The 17,777-nt window shown below is 46.2% G+C and overlaps 1 protein-coding gene across 1 annotated transcript in view; it reads left to right on the forward strand.

The window, feature by feature from the left end:
• Window positions 1-17,777, forward strand: part of PLCB2 (phospholipase C beta 2) — a gene marked incomplete at its 5' end in the record, with an annotated part of 64,830 nt that overhangs the window by 41,968 nt on the left and 5,085 nt on the right. The window contains 14 exons of the mRNA XM_084632350.1: window positions 934-1,031; window positions 1,366-1,462; window positions 2,505-2,589; window positions 3,178-3,302; window positions 5,506-5,660; window positions 7,115-7,279; window positions 8,842-8,941; window positions 9,399-9,503; window positions 10,313-10,398; window positions 10,861-10,957; window positions 12,450-12,506; window positions 14,308-14,521; window positions 14,837-15,005; window positions 15,907-15,983. Of these exons, the coding sequence (XP_084488476.1) occupies window positions 934-1,031; window positions 1,366-1,462; window positions 2,505-2,589; window positions 3,178-3,302; window positions 5,506-5,660; window positions 7,115-7,279; window positions 8,842-8,941; window positions 9,399-9,503; window positions 10,313-10,398; window positions 10,861-10,957; window positions 12,450-12,506; window positions 14,308-14,521; window positions 14,837-15,005; window positions 15,907-15,983 (1,630 nt within the window). The remainder of the gene's footprint in view (window positions 1-933; window positions 1,032-1,365; window positions 1,463-2,504; window positions 2,590-3,177; window positions 3,303-5,505; window positions 5,661-7,114; window positions 7,280-8,841; window positions 8,942-9,398; window positions 9,504-10,312; window positions 10,399-10,860; window positions 10,958-12,449; window positions 12,507-14,307; window positions 14,522-14,836; window positions 15,006-15,906; window positions 15,984-17,777) is intronic.

Raw genomic sequence — 17,777 nt, forward strand, 5'->3', positions numbered from 1 at the left:
GTATAGAGAAAGTAAATAAGGAAGTGTTATTTACTCCTTCTCATAATACAAGAACAAGGGGCCACCAAATGAAGTTAATAGGTAGCAGGTTTAAAACAAACACAAGAAAGTATTTTTTTCACGCAATGCACTGTCAACCTCTGGAACTCCTTGCCATAGGGTGTTGTGAAGGCCAATACTATAACGGGGTTCAAAAGGGAGCTAGATAGATTCCTGGAAGATATGGCCATCAATGGCTATTAGCCAGGATGGGCAGGAATGGTGTCCCTAGCCTCTGTTTGCCAGAAGCTGGGACTGGGTGACAGGGCATGGATCAGTTGATAATAACCTGTCTGTTCATTGCCTTTGGGACACCTGCCAAGGCCACTGTCAGAGGACAGGATATGGGGCTTGATGGACGTTTGGTCTGACCCAGTACGGCCGTTCTTATTTTCTTATGGAGTCTCCATGCTCCTGTCACAGAAGGCACACAGAGCGCTATGAGAATGCAGGAACAGCTCCTCTGTAAAATAGCCAGGAATCAGGATCTAAAGTAAATCCACTCCCAGATTTGTCCCATTAGGTATGACCCTTGGTGGGGGAAGTGGGCCTACAGCCCACTCCTCATGGGAGAAGCCTATGAAGGGAGGCTGGAGGCTTTGGGGATACAGCAAACTTAGAGCCTGTTACTGTATTTGGGGCTTAGGACACTGGCAAGAGGAAGAACTGAATTACTTGAGTGCACCAGCCCAGAGCGGTGCCTCTCCATATTTGGATGCAGCCATTAGAGCAATATCGTACCCCTTTCGTGTTCCCACATTTACACTGGGAGGGATTTCAATTCAGATAAGTGGCATGTTTCCCTTGCTAGTGGAGGAGCATTAGAGGACATGTCGGCAATCCTTCATGCTGTCCTGTCTAAATGTGCTGCTGGTGCACACTGTGTATGCTTAGTCTGGGCAGGTGATGTGACCGAAGAGGACCCAGAGGAAGAGGAGGAGGAATCTGGAAACTTGGATGAAGAACAGATTAAAAAGATGCAGTCAGATGAGGTAATGCGCTGCCCTTTCCTCTCTTGGCCCATTTGCTTCTTCTGGACAGTGATCCTATCACAGCTTGTTATGGGGTCCCATCGTTCTATTTAATCTAAAGCCCCCTCTCCTCTGTCCCCCCCCAGGCTTGAGCGCCCAAGCTCTACCCCAAGCCGCAACCTCAAAGCAACATCTACAGAGCTATTCTTAACGTACTTGTGTGAGCCCTGCTAGCACAAGTCTAGACCCGGACTGGGACGCTTGCTTCCAGATCTAGTGTAGCCTTAGAGACCCAACTGTGAGTGTGTTGTTTTTTTGGGGTGTCTCTTCATCTGTCCAGTCTCGTTTTGCTTAGGGCACTGCTGGCTTGGAAGTGACAGCTTACGAGGAAATGTCCAGCCTGGTTAATTACATCCAGCCCATCAAACTTGACTCCTTTGATATCTCAACAGGTAGGAAGAATTCTTGTCTTTTCACTATTCTAAATGTTTTCATTGAAACAGCTGGTATGAACTTGCACGTATTGACACTCTCCAGCTATTCTGACTGCAGCTGTATTTGCAGATACTCTGTTGCCCCATGCCATCTTCTTTTACCCTCCTTGCTCTCTCTTACAATAGCAAACATGGACATCCCTCTTTGTAGTCACTGGGTCAAATTCTGATATCATTTATACTAGTGAAAATCAGCAATACCACCACTGCAATCCATGGAGTTATTCTGGTCTTACACTGGTGTAAATGAGAGCAGAATTTAGCCCAGCCTGACTGGTCTTTTTCTTCAGTAGGGATTCCCCCTGCTGGGTGATGGAGAAAGCTGTACACCTGTAACCAAGTGAAATGCACCTGCTTTCATCAAACACACCAAGTTCATCAGATTCTCAAACCTGGGCCAATTTTCAGTGAACTGGGTTGATGCATGGTGTCAGTGAAAAACCTGGTAAAATGCAGAACTTTTCATTGAGCTTTGCTGTCAGTGTTTGGGTTCACTTGAACCTACAACTCAAACTAAGGGGAAACAAGACAACTCCTGCACTGACACCAAAGAAACAATTTACATTGCACACATCACTGCCATGTGAGCCCTTCTCTGTCTGTGAGATTATAATGTATGGTTTGGAACAAAATGAAGGGCTGTAACTGTTGCTATATGTTTTCTATAAAAGAAAAGGTGAACTTCACACACACACACACACACACACACCTCTCTTTGCAAGCTGATCCTCTGGATGTGTTCATTTGCCTGTCCCAGGTAAACCCAACGCAAATCCCAACAGCTCAAATAAACCTTTATGAGTCCTCCTCCAATCCCATTTCAGAGGGCCAAGCAAAATGTCTTGATCTGATCATGGGGTCCGTAGGGAAAGAAACAGGCTGGGTGTTGGTCTGAGGCCCAGCATGAATGTGTCATGCTTTGATCATGGCACTTGGCAGAGTATGAGATGGGTGCTGGGCATGCCTGTCTTTTAAACATTTCCCTCTTCCGTATTCCCAGAGCAGAACCGAAGTTATGTCATCTCCTCCTTTACCGAAATGAAGGCTTATGATCTACTGACCAAATCCCCTGTGCAGTTTGTAGAGTATCCTTTTTGCTAGATGAACTCTTACGCAGCATTGTCCTGTGTACCTGGGTGATGCATTTTAAGTGGAATATGAAAGCATTACTCCCTGTCATATAGTATAATTCTGGTAAACTGTACAACAATGCACAGTCCTGTGAGTATTTGCATGGCTCCTGGGGTAAGGTAAAGACAGCACAACTTGCTTCGGGTGGTCAGAACCTTATTAGCTCCTACTCACAATCCATGAAAAGTACCAAGTACACAGAGGACTCAGACAAGGTACTATTATCTGGGGAACATGTAGGTCATACTGGTCACAGGGCTTCCTGATAGGATGCCTGTTGTCCTCTAGCAGGTGCAGTCAGGACTACCAAATGCTTGTTGCTAAGCATGGAGCACATCATGTTATATAGGGATGCAGGAAATGGGTCTCGCTTTGATACCGTATCTTACAGCCTCTGGTGTTTATAACATAGGATGTTACCAAGCATCCAGCAGCCATTTCAGACCTAAAGAAGCTCATATAATCTGGAACTGGGAGCTAGTCCCAGGGCACATATGCAGCAATAGGCCACTCCAGACCTGTTTCCTATGGAGTATCTGCAGATATAACAAGCGACAGATGAGCCGGATTTACCCTAAGGGCACCCGGATGGACTCATCCAACTACTTGCCTCAGATGTTCTGGAACGTCGGCTGTCAAATGGTGGCCTTAAACTTCCAGACAATGGGTGAGTTGCAGGCTGTCCCATGCTTCTCAATGGGTGGGGTTGTGTTCACACCCGCGCTTATTTCCCCTCTTTCCCTCACTGGGATTTTCTGGTATTACCAGGTGCCGCTGAACATGTGTGCTGTTTGCTTTGCCCTTGTCTTGTCAGAGTTTATCTACCCATGGATATCTCTCGGTCTCCTACTGAGCCTCTCTCTCTCTCGCAAACCGAGCCTTTCTCAGCAGCACGGACAGGGTTAGCCCTGCATGACTATACCTTTGAACTCCATCCTCCCACATACTATCTCTACAGTCCAGCATCCACAGAAATCATCTTAGGCCAGCCTAATTTCATTCTTCAGATGGTGTGGAGAGTGTAGGGGTTAACACAGGCTGTTGAGAAGCATGGCTACACCTAAGCCACACATGCTGTTGTAGGCAGCATGCACAATGAGGCACCTGCCATGCAGAGGAGCTTCTCTCCACCGCACTCTAGCACTTTCCCTCCCCACTATTGTTTCCAGTGTTGCTGATCTGGGGTGGGCAGAAAGGGGCTCCAGGGCTCCCCCTTCCCATGTCCACTTCAGGTACTGCATGCCCAGAGTGAGAAGGCGGGGAAGAAAGGCCTTGTCTCTCTCACACACACGTGCGTGTGAGTGTAGAAGAGATAGAGGCTGGAAGTTGAAGCTAGACAAATTCAGACCGGAAATAAAGTGCAGATTTAGAACAGTGAGGATAATTAACCCTTGGAACTGTTTACCAAGGGTTCAGGTGGATTCTCCATCACTGGCAAATGTTCATGATTAGGTGTTTTTTCTAAAAGATGCGCTGTGGTTGAAACAAATTATTTGGGAGAAGGTCTCTGGCCTGTGTTGTACAGGAGGTTGGACTAGATAATCACAATGGTCCCTTCTGGCCTTGGAATTGATAGGTGGGCTGGGGAGAGGGAAAGTGGGAGAGAGGGGAAGGAAAAGTGAAAATCGGAGAGACTGGTGGAGAGGGGATTGTATTGTATATGGGGCATAGAAAGAATAAGGAGCAAAGTGAGTGAATGGCGAAGGAAGGAGGAGAGGGCAAACATTAATAGCGGAGCAGACAAATTGAGAAGGGCTAGAGCAGTGGTCTCCAACCTTTTTACGCACGAGATCACTTTTTGAATTTAAGATCAACCCAGGATTTACCCCGCCCCTTCCCCAAGACCCCACTCACTCCATTCCCCCCTCCCTCCGTCGCTCGCTCTCCACAATTCTCACTCACTTTCACCAGGCTGGCGCAGAGGGTTGGAGTGCAGGAGGGGGTGCAGTCTCTGGGCTGGGGCCGAGGGGTTCGGAATGTGGGAGGGGGCTCCGGGCTGAGCCTGGGGCAGGGTGTTGGGGTGCAGGAGTGAGGGGGTGCGAGCTTTGGGAGGGAGTTTGGGTGCAGGGATCATATGGTTACACTGCAGCTAATCTCATAGAATCCACTGGACATTTCATGAATTTTACTTTTTATTAGTGTCGTTTCTGGTTTAGAGATCCAAAACCCTTTAGGGATTGTCACAAATCAGTGTAACATTCTCAACTGCGGGGTGTGCATTGGCTGAACCTGGGGCAGGAGGTTGGGGTGCAGGAGTGCGGGCTGCAAGCTCTGGAGTTGAGTTTCGGTGCAGGAGGGGGCTCCAGGCTGGGACAGAGTGTTGGGGTGCAAGAAGGAGTGAGGGGTTTGGGAGGGAGTTGGGTGCAGGAGAGGGCTCCGGGCTGGGGCAAGGGGTTGGGGTGCAGGAGGGGGTGAGGGGTCTGGGAGGGAGTTTGGGTGCAGGAGGGGCTCTGGGCTGGGGCAGGGGTGCAGGAGGGGTGTGAGGGGTCTGGGAGGGAGTTTGGGTGCAGGAGGGGCTCTGGGCTGGGGCAGGGGTGCAGGAGGGGTGTGAGGGGTCTGGGAGGGAGTTTGGGTGCAGGAGGGGCTCCGGGCTGGGGCAGGGGTGCAGGAGCGGGTGAGGGGTCTGGGAGGGAGTTTGGGTGCAGGAGGGGCTCCGGGCTGGGGCAGGGGGTTGTGGTGCAGGAGCGGGTGAGGGGTCTGGGAGGGAGTTTGGGTGCAGGAGGGGCTCCGGGCTGGGGCAGGGGTGCAGGAGGGGTGTGAGGTGCAGGCTACAGAAGTTCAGTCACTACAGCTCCTTGATACGTACAGACCTTGCTGCTGCACTCTCGCAAAAGTTCCTGTCTCTGTGTCCCGCTGTCTCTCTCCCTCAGATGTCCCCATGCAACAGAATATGGCCCTCTTTGAGTTCAACGGCCAGAGCGGCTACCTTCTGAAACACGAATTCATGCGGCGTCCAGACAAGCAGTTCGACCCTTTCTCTGTGGACTGCATTGATGTGGTGGTAGCAAGCACCCTCTCAATAACGGCAAGTACAAGCCCCTGTGCTGTTTCTCTCCTGACAGAGCTGCACACTCGCAGCAGGGAGATAACTGGCACCTACAGCGCCTCTATTTACCACCCAGGAGGGCTCTGAATGGCAAATGAACCCGTAACTTCCTGCCGGAGAGTGTTACTATGGCAACTCGCAGGCCTTTCAGTGTTTAAAATTAATCATATTCATATGAAAATAGAAAATTAGCATCTGCCACATGGAATAATCCCTGGCTCTGGTGAGGGGGAGGGAAGATGACGGGGGAAACACTAAAGCAAGGAGCACAGGGGAAGGGAAAGAGGAATGAGACAGGCATGTTATAGGGAATGAATGGGCTGGATGACAGCAGTGACCAAGTCAAGAGAGGAGATGGGCAACAGAAGAAGTGGCTTGGGTGTTATACCAATAAAATAAAAACCAGCAGGATCTTATTAAAGGGGAAAAGGCAAAATACCACATTTATTGTGAATATAGAAAGAATCATAGTAAGCAGTTAGTTACAGTTATAACATTCCATTCAATCTCATATTTATTCACACATTCATTCATACACACACATACAGGTTCTGCAAGGTTGTTATTATAGTTACCAGCCTTAGAGTTGCTCATGCCAAGCCACTGGCCAGGTGGCCTGGACATGAGGAGGGAGCAGGGCCTTGTCAGATGCTCATCGGATGCTCCTGGAAGTTGGTTTGCAGAATCAGACCCCAAAGTTCTCACTTTCTAGAGTCTATTTTTATAGGAATTTCTTCCTATGCCAGTCTATGGGAATTGCTTCATCATGCTGTTGCTGAATCAATCAGCAGATGGCACATTCCTGACGGCTCCATGCTGCCAGATGTTATCCTGTTCTTTGGTTCTCCCATTCTTGAGGCTGTTGGGTGGATTCCAGTCTGCCCTCTGGGGGTCCTCTGGTTGTTTACACTTGACGCCTTCTTCAGCCGATGAGCTGTAGCTCACGAAAGCTCATGCTCAAATAAATTGGTTAGTCTCTAAGGTGCCACAAGTACTCCTTTTCTTTTTGGATTCTTAGGCTGGCACTTCCCTGATCATTCAGTTATTATCCACACCAAGCATCCATCCACATACATCCTCTATCTCTATTTTAATCACAATTGTTAATACAACAAAAGGGCGGGGAGTCTCTGGGTGCTGTTTCTGTTGTTACAGAGTATTGCTTTGAGTCTCTCTCTGTGTGAATTGCTTTGAGAACAGACTCTGTCTTAGAATGTACTAACGCAATTAGCAGCTTGCAAGTTTCACACACAGAGGGAGAGAAACAGTACCAAAAACCAAGAGACCTCTTAATTAGTAATACCCTGGAATTGAAACTATGGGGAATCAAACTCATTTGTAATTTTAATACAGAACTTCTTTAATATGATCCAACATCGGGGCAAGAGAGGACTTTACTAGCTGTTACTAGTTTTGTTTCTATTTGTTCTTAGATCCTTTCTGGCCAGTTCCTCTCGGAGCGCAGCGTGAAGTCGTATGTAGAAGTGGAACTGTTTGGTTTGCCAGGGGACCCAAAACGTAAATACAGAACCAAGCTGACATCAAGTGCCAATTCCCTCAACCCTGTATGGAAGGAGGAGGCTTTTGTTTTTGAAAAGGTAACAACACTTCACGGTAACTCAGATAAAGGGCCCCTAAAGAGCTCAGTGCCTATGGGCATTTTCCTTGGGGATTCCAGGGCCTCATGAAAGACTCCTTAGACCCATAAAGATCTTTTGTGGGGATTCCAAGGGCCAGAGATTCGAACAACCACAAGTTCCTCTATTGGTGAAGGATCATTGGGGACCCTTTCTGGACATCCCAGAGACCAAAACACTCCTCTCTGAGCATTTCAAACTGAATGTGCTAATCAAATGAGCCTTGGGAATCTCCAGCCATGAGGAAGCAGAAAAGATGAGAGTAAATTTACCCATGTGGTTGTGTCACGGAGTCCCTGGGCAATGCTCTGGAACTGCTCCCCATGAAGCTAGTCAGGACTCTGGGGAAGTCTCCTTTCTGTGAGCAGCCTATCTTCAGGACACACAGCTCACACAGCTTCCACCTTCCTGGGTCTGACCTCGGAGCATTCAGCATCCTCTGCCCCTCCGTGCGCTTCCCCCAGCAAGTCCGCCCAGGAGGGGTCTTGGGGAAGCCAGAGGGTCCTGCACCCCAACTCCGCAGTCAGACGTGACTCTCAGCCAGCCAGTAAAACAGAGGTTTATTAGACGACAGGAACATGGTCTAACACAGAGCTTGTAGGTGCAGAGAACAGGACCCCTCAGCTGGGTCCATTTTGGGGGGCAGTGAGCCAGACAACCATGTCTGCACTTCACTTCTCGTCCCCAGCCAGCTCCAAACTGAAACTCTCTCCAGCCCCTCCTCCTCTGGGCTTTGTCCCTTTCCTGGGCCAGGAGGTCACCTGATTCCTTCATTCTCCAACCCTTTAGCTCTCACCTTGCAGGGGGGAGGGGCCAGGCCATCAGCTGCCAGGAAACAGGGTGTTGGCCATTCTCTGGGTCCAGACCCCTGCAACACCTGCCCTCTAGGGCTCTGCAGCGATCATACACCCTTATCCCACCACCTATATACTTAAGAACTGCATAGGGGAAACTGAGGCACCCCCACAATATTCAGAGGAAACATTAAGAACAGTCCCGCTTCGTCACAGGTTGCATTACAGAATGAGAGGCGCTGTTTTAAGGAGAAATGGTAGAATAGTGAGAAAGGCTCATGTGAGTCAGATCATAGGATCGAAGAACTGATTTGCTTGTTGCTACTATTCCAGGTGTGGGGCTAGGGGACATAACAGCAACATAATAATAATGCTTAGCACTTATATACTGCTTTACATGTTCACATTCACAACACTCTTGGGAAAGCAGGGGAAGCTTTCACCAGCTCATGAGGTGATGTGGGTATTATCTCCATTTTAGATAATGGTTCTGAAACACAGACATGTGTAGTGACTAGCCCAAATCCAGGGTTAAACCTCAGAAATGCCTGATTCCCAACCTGGAGCTCATTCTTGTAAACTTTGGGGTCACAAAGCAGCTCTTACTGGGCAGCGTGTGGGGGGGAAGATTTTCTTCTTGGGTTTACATTTTTAATTAGTGACACCAATACCCTGTTAGGAGTCATAGTAAGGCACCTGGGGCTTGAGCTCTTACGTTTTTCTCTCCAGATTATGATGCCAGAGTTGGCTTCTCTCAGAATTGTGGCTTTGGAGGAAGGAGGAAAGTTCATTGGTCAACGTATCATTCCCGTTATTGCTGTGCATTCAGGTAAAGTCAGGCCTTTCTGTGGAAGCTCTGTCTGTGTCCTTCATTGCTGTCCTTTGCTGTCCTGTGATCAGTTTGCTGTGCAGTACAATCTTAACCTGAGCTATGCTAGGGGTTGGTGTTAAGGAGGTGACCCCATGTGCTGATGCGAGTAGTAGTGCTAGAAACTGCGGTCCAAAGTGCAGTGGTGCTCTCTCTGGGGACGAGGGGAGATGTCGTGTTGTCCTCTCTTGAGCACAGGAGATCAGTCATTGTTGCATTCCTTTGTGTTGTGTTTGAGGGATTCAAGCAGCAGAGACCCTCCAAACTCATTGCAATGGAACCTTTGTGTAACCCATAATGCCCGAATATGAGTGCCTTCCCTTTCTCCTCCACGTCACTCACAGACTGCTGTGTTTCCTGTTGGGACATTGGGGGGGGCGGATGCCTTCACTCATTCTCTCCTGTTTTCTGTCATCAGGCTATCACCACGTTTGCCTTCGCAGTGAGAGTAATATGCCACTCACTATGCCCTCCCTCTTTGTGTACCTGGAGATGAAGGACTATGTCCCTGACACTTGGGCAGGTAATGTACTTGGAGTGCCTGACGTGGAATGTCCTTCCCTGACTCTAAACTGCTGGTATACTGAAATGGCCAGAAAAGATGAGCTACTCTCTCTGTCTGTGGGTTGGGATGGTTTTATTTACCAAGGAGAAAATTACCCTAGTGTGTAAGGCTGGAAATCTCACCCAGTGAGGTGATGGTGGGGCTCTCCTCAGTTTAGAGGTGAATTGCACACAGAGCACAGAAGAGGAGTGTGACTGGCAGTCTCTCCAAGCACACCTTCTATTTGTCTGCCGTTCTGGTTCCGCCACAGCCTACAGATCCCACCAGTCACTACTTAAGCAGTTGTTTCAATTCAAAATACCACCTATCCCAGTCAGGGTGCTTTTATTGGTCCTTTTATCAGCCTTAGTCTGAGCATCATATTTGGGAACGTCACATGGTTTTTCACCTCATTGCCAACATTTTGCACAGCTCTAGTTAGGGCTGAGGTACAGTGAGAGACAAGTGGGAAAACAGCATTCCCAGGAACAGAGTAGGCAGAATGGCAGTGTCTCCCTGTAACTTGTCGGGTGTGCTCTCACCAAGATGAGGTTGAGATGAAAAGACAGTGGGGTGGGAGAGGACCCATCCGAGAGAGGGCTGATGGCAGGGAGAATGGAAACGCATTCTAATACTAGGAAAGGGAGCAAGGGATTTATTCAGGCTGCAGTACATCCCTCAGGCAGTTAGTGTGGAGAATGGCTATTCCCAGAAATAAAATCTGAGTGGCAGGGAAAGGGGAAATCTGATGAGTCCACTGATAATCTGGATCTGCTCTTTGTTTCCAGATCTGACTGTTGCTCTCTCCAACCCCATTAAGTTCTTTAATAATCAGGACAAGAGATCAGTGAAGCTCAAGCAAGGCTCTGCAGAGGTGAGTGTTTCTACACATTCTGCAACATGCTTTGTGGGTTCAGTCTGAAATTATGCAGGGTGCTTGTCCTGATGCTTCCTCACCCTGCCAGGAGCAAGGACAGTGTAGCAGTAGCTCAGTCTTTGAAGGGTAAGTGGGGATTCAGTGTCTATTTCAGAAAGCCTTGTCTAATTCCTTGAGGCTGTGGATAACTCCTGGTTCAGTGACTGTATAGATAACAAAAACCACCAAAGGGGAGCCTGCCTGGTGTCTGGAAAGTCATGCCCACAGATTGCAAAATTAAGCAGACAATGGTGTTAAGCTCTTGGGAGACTCCATTGTCTCAAATGGGAAAGCATTGTACTGTTTCCCTCACTGGCTTTGCTAGGATTTATGCTTATATTGATTGGTCTATCAGTCGCCACATATATTTCTTGGGTCTGTTTTGCTATAGCGTTGATTCACGTCTGATCTTTGTTTTAGAAGCCTGACATGCAGAAGAAGCTTACAGCAGCTCAAACCAACGGGATACCAAATTCCACCAGGACCTTTAGTTTCCATTCTTCAAATGGACCTGCAGGTAAAGCTGTAGATGTGAGTGGGACTAAAAGAATGAGGAGGAAGAAGTACATTGCTCAAACAGTGAAAGAAGGGGGTGTTGGATAGCCCTAGAGATTAGTAATGGGACAGGAGCCTTTCACCTCTAGGTCACTTGCTTAAATTCTGGCCTCGTTCAATACTGAACAAAAGTTGTTACCATCCAGTTACTCTTTAGGTGTGTGTGTGAATGAGTGGGTGATTTCACTCCATTTCCAAGGGTACAACATTATAAAAATCACCATCACAATTAGCACAGTTGATAATCTCAGTAGATAAACCAAAGGTTCAATGAGCATGGAAACAGAACTATCTTCTTACCCCTAGAGGTGGTTGCTCCAGGTCAGAGTTGGGACATAATAGGTGCAGCAGTATGGATGAAGATTACATTGCCATTGCTTACGCTGAACTGTTCCTGTCCTGTGGATAAATAGGGGAGGTCACTTCCCAACATTGACAATGCAGCACCTTTCACCAGCACTAAAGTCACAAGAATATAACATTTTGGAAAGGAGCAGAGATATGGTTAAAAGAGAAACACATAACTGAGGGTGAGATAGTTCATGTTGTAAATTACCAGCAGGCGCTAAAGAAATTTCTGTAAATTAACAAATTGAGCACCAGCCTTCATACCCTTTCCTCCTTACAGTCAGACATCCAGACCTGGGGAAGGGTCTCCAGATTAAAGCTATTTCTTTATAACTTCAAGCCTATGGCACCAGAATTTGTGTGCCATGTGCCATGGATGTATAGGTCCCAACCCCAGTCATCTAAAATGATGAGTCCCACAATGACCGAATCAATACAAGGATGTAGAATCTTTTTCTCTCAGAAATATATACACACTAAGCTAATTCTCTCCTTTCCTCTATTTTCACATTGGTCTAAGAAGCCCACTGACTTCAACTGGATTACTCCTGATTATGCTAGTGGTATGAGGGGAGGTCAAGGCTATCCAAATCCTCACCAACTTTGGAGGCAGGAAATGTAGCTTGATGGATTTAGTGGATGACTTGGTTCTCATCAATAACATCTCACTGTTCCTTACCTATATCTTATTTTTCTAAGCCTAATTTTGTGAGGTCCTGATTGTCTCTTCCAAAATTCTGGGTCCCTCAAATCCCATTGAAGCCACGTTGAAGGCAGTCCACACCTGGCAAGTCTGATCTTACTGAAGTTCTGTTCCATTGTATCTGTTGAGTGCTGATGAATGTTAGACACTCTGTTGGTCAGCTGAGCTGATCCCTGAGTTCCTTCTGAGACTTGTTGCAGCTTCTGGGTATAATGTTTCTCCCCAAACAGCAAAAATGGCAGCAAGGGTATTTGATGCAGGAATATATACACAGCATCCCTTACACCAGCGTAACCACCTCAGCAAGAGTGGGAATGTAGCGAAGCCCCAGCTCTCCATTCTCCACTGCTCCATTTTCAGCCCAGAGGTAGGGTATGAACAAGAATCTCTTCTGTGGTTTTAGGAGCTATGATCCTGGAGAAGGAAGAAACTATAAAAGAAGTTGCAAAAGAAGTTGCAGGTAATTACACTGATATTACTCTAAAGGGCTCAGGGAGAAGGGATACAAAGATAGCTTTAAGCCACCTTTGTGACTCCCCTATCCTGAGCCAAATGGGGCCCATTTAGCCATCCTGCATAATTTAGAGTAGCTTCAGGACTGCTCTAATTTGTGCTCTGCTGCCTGTGGCCCCAAGGGGACATTGCAGCAGCTGTGAATGTGCACAGCAGCACTTTAGCCATGTTCTAATGCCTCCCAGCTTGCCCTCAACACACACACTGTACCAGGGCCTCCTGTAGGAGGCAGCAGAGAGCCAGCATCGCCAGTAACCCAGCCAGAGAATCTCCTATGTTAAAGGAATTCCACAGTGGCCAGATCTGCTGGCTTTAAGGCCCCTTTACACTGTCAGAAGCAGTACAAAGAGGGCAACGGGGCAGCTTAAGCCCCCCAGAGGACTGAGCCCTCCATCTGTTGATTTAAATAATTTATTATTTGCCTATTTGTCTGCATCATAATGCTGTGTGATAAAACCATTACACAACATTAACATCAAAATAAAAATCCAACATGCCGGAATATACCACCCACCAAACAGGGCACAAGGATGAATCCACCTGCCCTCAGTCAAACTACCCCACTGGGATCAATTGCCAAATAACTGCCATCCATCTGCTGCAAATTTGCACACATCACAGTTATGAATATATTACTCAACAAATAAAGGATATTCATAAATTTAAAAAAACATTGTTAGGATGGAGTTATGGTTGTATAAAGATAGTTGTTAATATAGCAAGTATCTGAGTCATTACATTAGAAGGTGATAGTTCAAAAAGCCTAATTTCCTGACTCAAACATTTGTGTTTGCACTTTCTCCCTGAATTTCCTCACTTTCATATGTTCACTAGAACTAAAGTTCGGTACATTCTTACAGATTCCCAAGCACAAACCATTATTTTCCTTAGCACCCCAATAACCTTTTAACCACAGATACCAGTGACTTGCTAGTGACTTGTTGCCCAAAGATAATGGAGTCTCTGTAACATTTCCCTTGCACCCTTCCCCATAATCCTTCATCTCCCCTAAAAGCCACTAGAAAACTCTTTCCTGACACCGTGGAAGGGATGTCATATATTAGAACTAGAGGCCATTATTCCCCAGACAAGAGTATACTGATCATAATTAGGGCCCTACCAAATTCATGGTCCATTTTGGTCAATATCATGGTCATAGAATGTTAAAAATAGTAAATTTCATGATTGCAGCTATTTCAATCTGAAATGTCACGGTGGTGTAATTGTTGGGGTCCTGACCCAAAAAGGAGTTGGGGGGGGGTCCGCAAGGTTATTGTACAGGGGGGTTGCTGTGCTGCAACAAGTCTCAGCAGTTGCCCTCTACCTGCCCAGCTCTCAAGTCAGCACAGAAGTAAGGGTGGCAATACTGGGACCCCCCCCTAAAATAACTTTGCGACTCTATCCATATATTTTCCAACTAAAATTTGTCCTGGCTTTTGGGACGCTTAATTTTGTGAATTTGTCTTGTGCCTCACGACATCCCGATGTGTCCCAACTCAATTAGGTTGACCATCAGAACAAACTACAGAAAACTGGCAGCTCCCACGGGCATGTACCCAGACCATGAATCAACCTGTTGCTTATTGACCTTGCAGTTACCCCGATGAAAGGGAGGAGGTGCTGGAGGCAGTGCTGAAAAACAGCCGGAAACAAAAGGGAATTAGAGTATGGCAAGAATGTCTGCATGAGAGAGAGGTAGGTAGGTGGGTTAGACAGACAGACAGGACTCTTTTTATACTGTATTTTAGAGCTCCAAACGGCCAGCCTTGAGGAGCTGCAGAAGATGAAGCTTTTTATGAAGCTGCTGAAGAAACAGGAGAAGGAGCTGAAGGAGCTGGAACGAAAGGGAAGCAAGCGCAGGGAAGAGCTGCTGCAGAGATATTCAGCCCTGTTCTCCGAGTTGGTCACCCAGTGTGGCAGGAAGAAGATCACATGCCCTCGGAAAACCCAGAAAAAGAAAAGGTAAAATACAGCATAAGAAATCTCCAGATGTGCTGCACAGCACTCAGGAGGCCTTGTTGCCTGCACGCACAAGCGGCGCTAAGTGCTTCCCTCAGAGAAACACACATGAGCCACACACTTCCCTGTCTTCATGCCCATCCTCCAAAAAAGAGGCATGAAGGGGGTTGCCTATCACATATTTCCATAGCTGTGCACGGAGCTGCACATTCCTTTCTAAGAGGTGTACGGAAGGACGCTTTGATATGGTGCAGTAGGTGGAATGGATTATCTTCTGTGCTGCAGTAAGCATTCCTCCTGTATTCCTCCTGTTAACAGCAGTTTGACTGTAGAGGAGGTCATTGCAGGAGGGAATCCAGCAGAGATGGCAGAGAATGCTGACAGCCGAGTCTTGGAGCTGAAGGAGAAGCTGGAAATGCACCTGATGCAACTGTGGGAAGAGCAGTATGATGGGATTCGGAAAAAGAAAAAGCAGCATGCCACAGAGGTATGGACTGCATGTGTACTCCACCTGGGCACTCACAGACTGGGGGTGACCCACAGAAAGTGTCACCAGCCAGGTTACACCTTCACTGACTGCTACCATTAGAGCATTGCAGATGCAGCCAGGCACAGGAATGCCCACCAACACAGCCCTAGTCACCAACATTGCTGTATCCTTGCAGATGACATGTTGGACTAAAGCCGCTCCAGCAGATTTCATGCCAGCCATAATCAAAGCAATGCATATAGATGCAATGCCCACACACAGCATGTCCCCCAGGCTGAGAGCTACTCACGGGGCCTGATCTTGTTCCTGTTGGAATCAGCATATTTTCTGCATCTGACTTCAGTGGAACGAAGATCAGGTCTATATACATGGTGCCATCAGACACAACATATCCCACTGAATGCCTTTGGTAGACACAGTGCCCTCAGATGCATCACCACTCACAGGGAGAGTGACAGCCAGAGAGACAATACCTGAAGATAGGTCACTGCCCAAATCTAGTGATAGCCAAGGAGTCACCCAGCTCAGTGACTGCCCACCAGTACAGTGCAACCCAAAGCCCCAGTGTAACCGAGGCACTTGTATCTGCCCACACAAACTAAAGGGTAGGAACATACACACATGGTATACCCTACAAATATATGCTATGACCCAAAGGGACAGCTCCACCAATGGTGACCTGATGCAATCTACCAACACAGCTTGGCCCACATACACAAATCACAATTTGCAGACACAGTGTCATATTTCCAAACCCATGTAGATTAATTGACTGTTGTAAGTAAATGGAGGATGAGGTCAATGGCAGGAGAGAGAAACCTGAATCAGTTAGATCCTGACTGTGTACTCTTGTTTGGGTTGTTTTTTTTGTTGTTGTTTTTTTGGATCCCTTCAACAGCAAATTGCCAGACTAATAGAAGTAGCAAGGGAGAAGCAGGCAGCTGAGCTGAAGGCACTGAAAGAATCGTCAGAAAGGTAAATTCTGATCATTTGAATAACAAAGTAATACTAGTATAGCACTTCATTGGTAGATCACAACGTGCTGCACTGAGCTGGGTAAGCATCACTCTCTATCATACAAATAGGCGAACTGTGTGACTTACCCAAGGTCGTGCTATGAGTCAGTGGCAGAGATGAGAGGACAACTCTGGTCCCCTGACTTCCAGAATGGCGCTCTATGTTGCACCTCAGAGCACAGTAGCAATGAAGTTAGAGCTGATCTAGCTGGCCAACACCCTATTTTATATGGATAGCAGCTTGGAATATTGTACAGCAGGTAAAATTGTTTGTAAGATGATTGCAGTTTGTGGATCTAGGCATATGTGCATTGCCATACCGGACCAGACCAGTGACCTCCTAGTCGAGTGTTCTTTCTCTGACAGTGTCCAGTGTCAAATGCATGAGAGGAAGATGCAGGAAATGCTACAATGGACATTTATAATTTTTAACTGTGAGGGTAATTAACCATTAGAACAATTTGCCAAGGATTGTGATGGATTCTCCATTATTGGCAATTTTTAAATCTAGATTAAAAAGATCTGCTTTACTTCAGAATGAATTATTTTGGGAAGTCCTCTGGCCTGTGTTATACATGACATCTGACTAGATGATCACAATGGTCCCTTCTGGCCTTGAGATCTATGAATTTATGGAGTAAGATGCTCTGAGGGGAAATTTCTTCCTACCCCAGGCAGGCTTATGTCCTGAAACATGAAGATTTATAGACCTTATATTTTATCCTGTTTAGTGTAATTGACAATATTTTCATTGTCAATATAAATGTCTGACTCCTACTAAGTTCTTAGCTAGGATAGTATCTTGTAGAAATGAATTTCATAGGTTGATAATTACATGCTGTGTAAAAAGTGTTTTTATTTATTGGGTTTAAATTTACTGCCTTTACGTTTCACAGAAAGATATCCAGATCTTTTTCCTGAGTGGTTATGGTTAAATTAGAACCCAATAATGTGTACGAGTAATTCAAATGATTACTTCCACTGTGCATTATCTCACGTTTTTCAACACTAAACTGTATTTGCTCTCTGAAGTTCTTTAGTCTTTTTTAATTTTGACTAATACATCATTTTGTGTCATGTGCAAATGTTGCCAACTAACTATTCAACATATTTTCCAGATCATTAATAAATATATTAAACAACATTCATTCTAGTACAGAACATTGGGGCACCCAATTCTTAATCTTTTGCCATGTTGAACATTAACTGTTTATTCTTGTTATTTTCTATCTCTTAGTTAGTTTCTAATTCAGTTGCCTCTCACCCTATAACTACACCGTTTCTTTAATAGTCTTTTTGAGTGACTTTGTTAAAGCTTTTTGAAAGTTCAAATAATATCAACCAGTTCTCCTTTATCCACTATTTTTCTGACATACTAAAAGAATTCTAGTAAATTAGAGAACAGTTTTCCTATGCAGTAGCCATGTACATCTAGATGTTTTATATTTCTGCTTTTAATTAAACTTTCCAATTAATTTTCCTAGAACTAAAGTAATGCTCACTGGCCTCTAATTCCCAACATCACCCCCGTTCTTTTTTAAAAGATGGGCATGCTATTTGTTATCCTCAAGACCTCCAATATAGTAGCTGAGTTTAATGGGAAATTGCATCTTTTTGTGACTAGCTCAGCCATTTCATTCATTTTAAAGGTCCTTTGTCCCTCTTGGACAAATACCATCCTGACCTGGAGAATTTCTGCTTTTTTAGCAATTTATTCCCTAGTGGGCCTGCTAGACCCATCGATTCACGTGCA

Source organism: Lepidochelys olivacea, assembly GCF_965140295.1.
Source record: "Lepidochelys olivacea isolate rLepOli2 genome assembly, chromosome: 6".
In the NCBI taxonomy this organism is placed as follows: Eukaryota; Metazoa; Chordata; order Testudines; family Cheloniidae; genus Lepidochelys; species Lepidochelys olivacea.